General features: G+C 38.4%; 1 protein-coding gene across 1 annotated transcript in view; it reads left to right on the top strand.

Moving 5' to 3' along the window:
* The window catches only part of CCDC80 (coiled-coil domain containing 80), a 33,673-nt gene extending 27,684 nt beyond the window's left edge, over positions 1 to 5,989 (top strand). The window contains exons 6-8 of the mRNA XM_006905462.3: positions 1,873 to 1,976; positions 4,336 to 4,416; positions 5,480 to 5,989. Of these exons, the coding sequence (XP_006905524.1) occupies positions 1,873 to 1,976; positions 4,336 to 4,416; positions 5,480 to 5,826 (532 nt within the window). The 3' untranslated portion in view covers positions 5,827 to 5,989. The remainder of the gene's footprint in view (positions 1 to 1,872; positions 1,977 to 4,335; positions 4,417 to 5,479) is intronic.
* The last annotated feature ends 4,404 nt before the right edge of the window (positions 5,990 to 10,393 follow it).

The following is a 10,393-nucleotide window of genomic DNA, read 5'->3' as shown; positions in this document are numbered from 1 at the left end:
GGGGGGCGGGGGCGGCGGGCAGGGCAGTGCTGGTCTGGCATGTCTCCTAAGGAAGCAGGGAAAGTACAGGAGACCATGTTTGCAATCCGACAGCAATCACTGTTCCCTTTCCCAGGAAACCTCGGACAGTCTCAGATGCTCCTGTCTCCTCCTCCGTGCCAAATACATTCATCTCCCTAACCTCAGTGGAGATTTTAGTTTTTCTTTCCCTTTGAAGAAAAACAAGCAGAGGAAGCAAATGTAATGTCACAGCAAGCAATTCTTGGCGAGCCTTGCTACAGGCATCCATTCAGAGGTTGTATTTCATCAGGCTATCATTTTCTCTCATTCACCCAAACCACTATTCCCCCAAGAGGCCATTTCTTTGGGTTGAAAACTCTCATATTCACTCTGAGGCTGGAAGGGGCACAGGGAGAGAAGCCATGAATAAAATCATCAGGCTTCCAGCTCACCGAGTGCACTAATACCCCACAGTTGCCTACACTGAAGGCGAAAGCAAAACCCCTTCTCGGATGAAGACGGAATTTGAGACAACTCGATACAGTTTCCTCTTGGCTTGCATACCCTCTCTCCCTCAGACCCTTTTAGGAACCCTGATAACACCGGCCAAGCATCAGGGTCACTGAGGTGGTAGACTAGGGAAACCACCGGCCCGGGAGTCAGAGAAATCTGTATTTTGTTACCAACTCTTAGATTTACTTGTTAGGCAAGTTACTTCACTCCTCTAAGCCTCATTTTTGGCATCTGTAAAATGGAGACAATAAGCCATTCACTCACTGAGTTCTAATGAGAAACGCACTGTGTAGATAGATGAGAGTGAGCTATAAAATGATATACAAGCATAAGGATTCAATCAGTTATCATATGGCATCGTGATAGACAATGTCCAAGGTCTGTTAATGGACCAGATTCTACATCTAGAAATCTTCAGATTAAAACACGAGTTGTATCCATGTCCTCACATGGATTAAATTGATGAGCCTTTAGCTTAATATTTATAACGCCACTTGATGTAAATGCTATTTTCGATTCCAGAGATAAGGAAAAACAGACTTAGATGAATTAAAGGACTTGCTCAAAGAACCCAATGGGTAGCAGCGATGAAACATGAACTCAGGTTTCTCAGCTACAAGACAGAAGCTCTTTCTACTACCCTACTCTGTTGGAGCTATAAAAGTAGAAACAAGTTTACTATATAGTCTAAAATCCTAGGCTCTAGGCTTAGCCCCCGTCTACTTCATAGGGGTCCTCTATAAGTGTTGGTTCTTGCTAATGATAATAGGGTACATTTTAGAACTTGCATTTGCCTTTGGAAGAATCATTGGCTACTGAGGAAGGTAAATAAGAGCTTTGTTTTTTCAGGAACACTCCTTGACCCTTTGAGCCATTTTCCCACTTTCCTTCACCCTGTTACTATCACCTACTTAAAATTTTGTTCCTTTTTCCTATTCTGTTTCCTATTCATATATTCATTTCTTAACCCCCCTCCAAATCCTAGGGAACTCTACTAGAACTTGAATTTTCTTTAGTTCCCTTTAGATTCCCTATTTCCATTGCTACAATATAATATACAATTTTGGCTAGTCTTCATTGCATCTGAGAGCTTTGTCTCTTCCTAAGTGACCTCATCCGGCATAGCGGCCAGACACATCATGCAAATGCCACAGTAAGCTGACTGTGGAGTTACAATAGAAAAAGTGCAAGAAATGTGGAATTGTGGTTTAATGGCTTTGAAGAGCTATGAAACATTTCTAAGGGTCAGTGTTTTCTATTCTGGGCACAAGAAACAACCAACAGCCAAAGTTACCCTGCTTTTTCACACTAGCCTCGGTTGTTTAAAGCAGTAATTGTGGCCGCCTTTCTTTTTTCAAGGTTCCGATGGAGGAGGCGGCTGCTGGTGATCTCTGCTCCGAGTGATGAAGATTGGGCCTATTCACAGCAGCTCTCGGCCCTCAGTGGGCAGGCATGCAATTTTGGTGAGTGGGAAGCCTCGTCATCACTGCTTTGCCTCACCCCCCTCTTCCTGGTCGGTTCTAAAATGGAACACAGAAGCTTAGATCATCTGAATATTCCTCAGTCCAAACTGTAGACTCCCAGACACTTACTCAATTGTACTGAGCATAAAGTTGCTTCCAGACTGAAGCCTTAGTCAACTGCGTTCTTTTTTCCCCTCAGTATTCTCTCCTCTCAGGTTCTCATTGAAGTGTTTGAAAATACCTGCTGCTTTGCTTTCAGTGATCTGCATTATTTGTCTTCTTGTTTTTTTTCTTTTTTATACTTGTCTCAAGATCATAAAACTCAGATATCATGATTTAGTTAGGTAATTCTTAAGTACCAACATGGGGTACTTCTCCACAAATTAAATGTCTTTTGTATAACAGGAATGGCTTTGGGAATTAATATATTAATTGAAGTGCACTATACTATATTGTATTCCCTTAAAAAGGGTTTTGATCTATAACTGGGCACCAAGAACTGTTAAACAGAACCTTATTTTTAAGACAAGCAGATAAACAGTTTACTATGTTTTTTTTGGTAGTGAATTGCCTAATGTTTTGAAAACCAATGTATGCTTTCTTTACCAAACATTATTAGCCTAGCAGCCTGATAGAGCTAATGCTATTTTGAATAGGAATATATAGAAAGGAAAATACATAGTACATAGAACTTATTACTAAGTTTAATGATGACCACAAAAATAATGACAATTTCAAAACTGGAATTCACAACTGAAGTCTCATTTAAGATATACCTCTGCAGAGGAAGAATTTTCGAGAGTCATGGGTGGGTGAGGGGACAGAAGCAGGGGTCACAGATTTAAAAATTTATTATTGAACATAGATGAATCAGCATTATTTTGATACTTGTATTAGGAAGAAGAATCATTTGTTAGTTATAAAAGAATCATTTGTTAGTTAGTTAGTTAGTGCTTGATTTATAATGGGGGGAGAGGGAGTTGTTAACAGAACCTGGGTTCTTGCTATGTACCAATATCTATAAATTATAAACACATCTCAGTTTTAAGATGTGAAATAACTCAAAAGGAGGCAGAAAACAAGGTCAGGCTTATAACAGCAAGAACAATTAAAAGATTTATGAATTTTTATTTATACTCATTATTAAGGTTAATAATTTAATATATAAGATTTGACTGAGGCACTATTCTTAAACATTTTTTAAATTATTTATAGCCACCACTGGTGCTAGGTAAGACAGAAGTGCTTAGAGCAGTTAATGACTCTTCACAATAAGAATATAAATAAAATCATGACTTGTCAATTTTCTAAAGATGTTTTTGCAGCAGCTATTAGGTGGTGTTTTTAATCTCTGCACACAGAGCTTAAGTCATATTAGTGTAAGCTAACTCTTTTATTCACAGCATACAGGAAATGTGGACAAGTCATGTTTTCCAGGAATAATTAAATTCATGATCTTTCCTTTTGAAAACATGACTCAACACATGTAGAACAGAATGTTTCACTTCTCTGAGAGAAGAGTAAAGAACACAATTAAAAAAAATTTTTTTTGAATAGCATTTTTGCGTTAAGCTATTCCTTAAGAGAGCCCTCCCATGGTGGCTTTCAATTTCTCCCCTGGGCAATAAATACCATCAATATTCATGTTATTGGTTTCAAGTTAATACCTTATCTAGGCTGGGGTTTTGTCTAAAACATGAAAACTTGATAGGATGAATTGACAGCCCCCTTATCAGCCTGAATCCCTTCATGTGCCCTTCATCTTCAAAAGAATTCCAAGGAGCTACCAAGGCATGACCTCTCTCCTTTCCTGAAACTTTAGCTGACAGTGGGAAGGAAACTAACTGTGCTTGCCTAAGTGTTACTCCTCTGAATCCTCTAAGATTCAGAACCTGCCCTTTAAGCTGACAAACTTTGTTTGAGGAAGCCAGAATTACCAATTACAATGGACGGAGTCTGTAGTCTTTTCTTTGAAAGTTGTCTATGTTAGCTTATGTGCCTTTTTTTCAAAACACTGATCCGTTTAGATGATCTGAGATATTTAAATGTTTTGATGACTTCATTTTTTTGTCATTTGAGTGAGAATCACAGTTTAAAAGCAAATTTTTCTATTTCAGTCTACCAAAAAGAAAAAAAAAAACCTCCCCCCAAATCTGCAATTGATCTTCTTCAGGGTTTGAAAAGTATTTAAGTATTTTCTTATGGAAAATTTTGAAAATGGATTATTCTGTCTAATTAGGTTATGTTCTATATTCTTTTTAAACTTAAGAGATTTTCGATTGTCAGACACTGGTCTTTGCAAGTAAAAGATGGCTTAGAATCCTCTCCCCTAATTCTATGGCTTTCTTTTTTCTCCCAGGTCTGCGCCACATAACAATTCTGAAGCTCTTAGGCGTTGGAGAGGAAGTTGGGGGAGTGTTAGAACTGTTCCCGATTAACGGTATAGTGTTATTTTATAACAGTATGATCTACTATTCTGTTAAATTATATTAGACTATATGAAAGCAATGGGTGGACTTCTTAGGTGAAAAGTTCACTGAATCCTCCTTACCTCCTGCGCACACACAGATGTATGTGTGTGTGCGTACACACACAGTATGTGTTTAGAGGAAGTGGAAGTGGAGTACAAGCACTAAGATTGTTTTTAACATAAAATCATTCGTAAATGACAGTAAAAATATCCACTTTCTTAACTAATACTTTTTGTTTGCATAAGGCTTTATGGTTTACAAAGCGTTTTCATCTGTTATCTCATTTAATTCTCACAATGGTATTATAAGGCCTATAGATTATATCTTATTGATTCTCTGTCAACAGATGAGGACATATGCTAAAAGGCTCCAAGATGCTGAAAGAAAATGACTAGTGACTAAAGGTTTCAGAAGGCAAATTCAGTCCTTCCTTCCAAGATCAATCTCTTTACATTTATCTACATAACATGTATAAAATTTGGGCACAATGCCAGACAGTTTCGGCTCCTTTCCTCTTCCCCCTTTCTTCTTTTCACTAATCATAATAATTTAAATACATTTATCCAGAGCTTACATAATTGCTATTTTTTCACTTCTGACAATGAAAAAAGCAATTTGTTGTTAAAATAATAAAAAAAAGCATCGAAAGGAAAACTGTATTGCAAAGAATTAGCTAAGCTAATTGGAAATAAATGTAGAAATATAAAAAATATATAATCTTTTTTAGTGAAAAATTTTAAATAAATTGATCTTGTCAGAATTAAATTAAAGGACTGGTTTTATATTTTGTAACATTCCTATAAAAGAGATATCATGTCCCTCAAATTTGACACTAATAATATTGCAGAAATGCAGGGACATTTAATTTCTAGTAAAAAAAAAACCCAGCAAACTTTTAAAATTGGATTTTGAGCTAAAGATAATAGACTCATGAGTCCTCTCCTCATTCTCACAGTGATTTCTTCTCACTTTGATGTCTTCCTGATTGCTGACTTTTTAATCCACTAACATTTCTTTCTAAATCTATTCTAGGGAGCTCTGTTGTTGAGCGAGAAGACGTACCAGCTCATTTGGTGAAAGATATACGTAACTATTTTCAAGTGAGCCCAGAGTACTTCTCCATGCTTCTAGTTGGAAAAGATGGAAATGTAAAATCCTGGTATCCTTCCCCAATGTGGTCCATGGTGATTGTGTATGATTTAATTGACTCGATGCAACTTCGGAGACAGGAAATGGCCATTCAGCAGTCACTGGGGATGCGCTGCCCGGAGGATGAGTATGCAGGCTATGGTTACCATAGTTACCACCGAGGATACCCAGAGGGTTACCAGGATGACTACCATCATCACGAGGGTTACCACCATGGATACCCTTACTGAACAGAAATACGTAACCTTAACCCCGGCCGGTTTCCCCTGAAGCTGTTAAAGCCACATGTGGCCAGCTATGTAAAGGAGTTCTGCCTACATCCACACTGCTGACGTTCCCCTCCTTTCCCTTCAGTGTTCTTCTAAGATTAAATAAATAGCAAATTTTCGCCTACTCGTGAGTTGTTATTGAAGCCTTAAGTCATAAAGATGTTTGAAAAAATTGTTTGTTTCTCTAACTAGAAGGGACCTGGTCCTGAATAATGGTACTGAAAATGGATATTTTACTTTTTTTTATTTTAAATTTATTTATTTAAATTAGTTTCAAGTATACAGTACATTGGTTAGACATCTATGTAGTTCATAAATGATCCTCCCAATTGCTCCTTCCTTCCCCTGGCCCTCCACCTAGCCATCATATTAATGCTAACTGCATTCCCTCTGCCATATTCCTCATGGATATTTTACTTTTACTTTTCTTATACAATGGACATGATTTAGAATACAAAATTCTGTAGGATAAGAATTTATACCTCTCTTACTTTTTTAATATTAATTGGTAAGTAAAAACTATGATTGTTAAAGACAATTAAAGGTCACAGTACATGTTTTCAGGAGACATCTGAATAGATGGAACAGACAGAATAGATAGCTTCTTAACCATTTTTGAAATGTCAGTCTAAAAATAATTAAGACTACTCTGCTTTGTAGTGTTAGTTTCTTTCATGAAGCTCGATACTACAGGAGTCCAGTGATATTGTCTATCAAAGCCAAGGAAAGTACCTAGCCCAGCTTTGCTATCATAACCACTTCCTGCCCTATTTTTGTTGTCTTCATTATCTTTTCAGAGATAGAACAGGGAAAAGGAATCCTTAAATCACCACCAGATTCTGGCACTGTAGCTAGAAGTGATACTGCCAGAGTTCTAGCAGGTACCATGGATTTCCTGACATGGAAGACCTTGACCCCTTGTATTTACGTGTTAATAGGCCTATTCCCATACTGGACCTTATAAAATAAAATGATAAAGAAGAATAGTATATCCAGGAGATTTTTTGTGTTTACAAAGGCAAATGTTACTAAATCACAGTGGATAAAATTGTAGCGGAAGTACAAAATATAATCCTTGTCATTAAAAAAAGAGCATTTATTTTTTTGTATATGGCACGTAAATTAAATATCCTCCCTTCCTCCCTCCCTCTCTCACCTCTTTCCTTTTTTCTTATCCTTCTTTTTGCAGCAAACAACTACCAAGTAACATTACCGACTAATATCTACGAGGTTGTCCTGAGGCAGGCAGTCGGATTTCTAGGCAGTGGCATCCTGATAGTGCCAGCCTGTATCAGTAATGCAGATGCTTATTTTTTGCCACTGTTGTTAATAACGAATTCTTCAGATAATCTTTGTATTGGCTATTAACTCTAATGATCTACAGATATTAATAACTGCATTCAAACTACACGTGTCTATTAGCTATTTACTGTGCTTATTTGCACAAATTTGTCTTTACATCGTCTCAACTTTGTAATAGAAAACTGGAATTTGTGACTCAATAAGCTTGAGAAATCTTGTTTTGCCCCTCATTCTTCATGACGACCATTCATTTTTACCTGTTTTAAAGGTAACTGAGGTCCAGAAAGTTCAAGTGACTTGAGAACACAGTTCTCTTATGGTGTAAATTATGTTTCCAATCCATCTTCTCCCATGGTGGAGAGCTTTCCTTCCCTCTCCTTCTAGGACAGTCTGCATTAGTTGCTTGACAAGTGTAGTTGGGAAAGCCATATTGATGCATATTGCTCTTAAATTTATATCAAAATGAAGCACAGTTTAAAATTGCCAATAAAAATGGGTTTCTTTACCATTGCAGGAATTATGCAAGGATGATTTCTAAGTAAGGGGCCCAAATAGTCTCAAGTTTCAGGAACTATAATAATGAGGGAGTATCATCTCCCAAGGAAATTAATTACATAGAAATAATAGGACATTTACTTATGGAATAATATCAATAAGGTTCCAGCTCTTGCAACTAAAGAAAGACAATACTTTATCATAACCTCAGATTCCTTTTCAATCATTCTTCCAGTTTCACTGTCACTGAGATAATAATTAGCAATGCCTCTGAATTTTCCTTCCCCTAATGAGAGGCCCGAGGTGTCATGCATCATTTGGAGCACTGTAGAATAAGCCAATGCTCAGCCAAAGAACCCAAGTACCTTCAGAGGAAGACGCTATGGGTAAATGTCCTCAAATCCTATAATCTGGTAAAATACAAAGTGTATTCCAGCAAATGGGAGAATTAGAGAATTAGGTAACCCGAATCTCTCTTAAAACGGTATAGATCAGAACATTTGAAATCTGGTAATTGTTTTTCTATAAAGGCATTTACTTCAAAGCAAGAGCAACAACAACAAAAAAGGTGGCAAGGAACAAAGACAATATAGTTTGGAGGAAGATTGTGGAATTCTGGTATTTAAAAAGAAAAGTGCCCAGTTCAGTTAGAGAATTCTGGAAGACTCTGGAAAGGACATGGCCTTGCCAAAGTTCTGGTTGTCACAATCTCCTTCTGTGAATTTCCAAGAATTGTGTTTCACCAGAGAAATCCCAGGGCTCTGAAGTGAATATTAATTCAGCAGAGAGACCCTTCCCCTGCTACAGAGGCAGGCGGTTCAGATGCGGTAGAGTCAGTAGAGCCCAAACTGATCTCATATTCTGGAGTATAGTTAATAATGAAGTTCATACCTTCTCAACTTCTAGAGCCTTAAGAACAAAAACAGCTAAAGACCAGGGTGACTGATGGTCTTAGCTGGCCCTGACTGATGATGTCAGGACTCAGTAACGTATGGAGATTACAGATAAAGGGAAGTCTCTTGAAAAAACCTCTATCTATTTCTCTGCCACTGCTACTCCCCTTTCCCTGCTGACTGCTTTCCTGTCTTCCTTTCTACTTGGCTGCTCTGTACTTAATGGTTTGGGACATGCAGATAGTGATGTGTGGTTTGTGAGTACTCTTAATTTCATGACAAAAATGCTAACCAAATTCTTTTAGTTCTCTGAGTTGGTGCAAAGCTCCCAATGCTAGACTCTCTCTTAGTTTTGTACATGTTATTGAGTGCTCCAGAATATAGGTGATGGTGGTATTTCGTGTTGATCTCAGCCTATGCTAGCGATGCTATCTGCTAGGAATGCCTGAGGCACTCACCTGGGCCCACACTACTGTGGCAGCCCCTGTAGACATTTCCCTGACCAGAGCCAGTGTTGTAGCTGCATCAGCCCTTGTGGTTCTTATTATGATTGTAAGATGCACCTCGGCATCAACCGTCAGGGAACTTTGAAGAAAACAAGGTTCATTATTCACAGGTGCTGGAGGGTACGCAGAGAGTTCACAGGTACAGAGAGCTTGCAAACCAGAGGTTCTGACTTTACTGGGGTAGAGAGTAGGGTGTCTAGCATTTTGTGGGTTCACTGTTGGAGAATTTAAAACGGAAGTGCAGGAATTAAAGTGCAGGAAGGAGGAAGAGAGGTGGCTCAAGGGGTCAGTTATCTAGGTCACCCAGACCTTTTTAAAAGGGGAACTTCATGGGTGGGCAGCTGGCTCTTAGCTATATAATTTGCAATATGTTTATTCAAGATGAATGTCTTCGAAATGGATGCCTTGGCAAGCAAAAGTTATTGTCAAGCATTTACATTACAATCAAAAAAGCTAATTGTTAGGCACTTATACTACAGGTAGTAAGGGGCAAAGGGCCAGTTGAAACATAATTCAATGGGTGTCTTAAAAAGGCCCCTGGACGTGAGGAAACTGCTGGTTCTTGTCCTGCCATATACTTACCTGTGTGACCCAAGATGAGTCACTTTACCTCTGGGGCTCAGTTTCTCATCTCCAATGAGAGAGTAGGACTAGATATCCAAGTTTCTGTCTAACTCAATGACATTTATGAATCTTTCTTACCTTTTAGAGAGTAGAATGCTAAGTTCAGAGGTTTCCTGTGATCTAAGTAGTGTTAAATTCTCACAGAATCCAGACTTTTCAGTTCAGAATTCAGTTCCAAATTGTTACGGGATGGTAAAAGTATTAAATAACTTCACTGAATTCTTCCCAGTGTAGTGCACTGCTGTGGCTGAGATCAATGAGGTCCTCACCTCTAACACGCAGAAACCTCATCATCTTCTTACAGCCAGACTGGAGCTTCCATGGACATTCGGGTTGGCAAAAATTGTGAGCATCAAGAACGTATGAGTTGCTCCAACAAAGAATATGCATGCTCTTAAACACAACTTCCTAATTTGGTAACTACAAGCATCACCTGATATTTTGGCGCTGGACACATTGGGCTGTCCCTGGCAGACTGCAGAAACCTTAAATATTAGTACTTTCTAGAAAGCAAAAGAATGGTCTTCCATCCATGGGTTGATACATGTGCCAAGGAGGCTGGGTGAAAGGATGGGTGATTTTTAAGTAGATAAAACTGGTCCTGGGCAAAATTTTCTTTGGTTTTCCTCCTCCCCATAAGCATCCCTTTTCTTTCTTATGGCCCTTTCTCCCTTTCCCAGGCCCCTCATGATCCATTATGGCTCACAG

This window comes from Pteropus alecto, unplaced genomic scaffold, assembly GCF_000325575.1.
Source record: "Pteropus alecto unplaced genomic scaffold, ASM32557v1 scaffold270, whole genome shotgun sequence".
NCBI classification, from domain to species: Eukaryota; Metazoa; Chordata; class Mammalia; order Chiroptera; family Pteropodidae; genus Pteropus; species Pteropus alecto.
The sequence above is the reverse complement of the archived record's forward strand: the minus strand, read 5'-3'. Positions and strand labels throughout refer to the sequence as shown.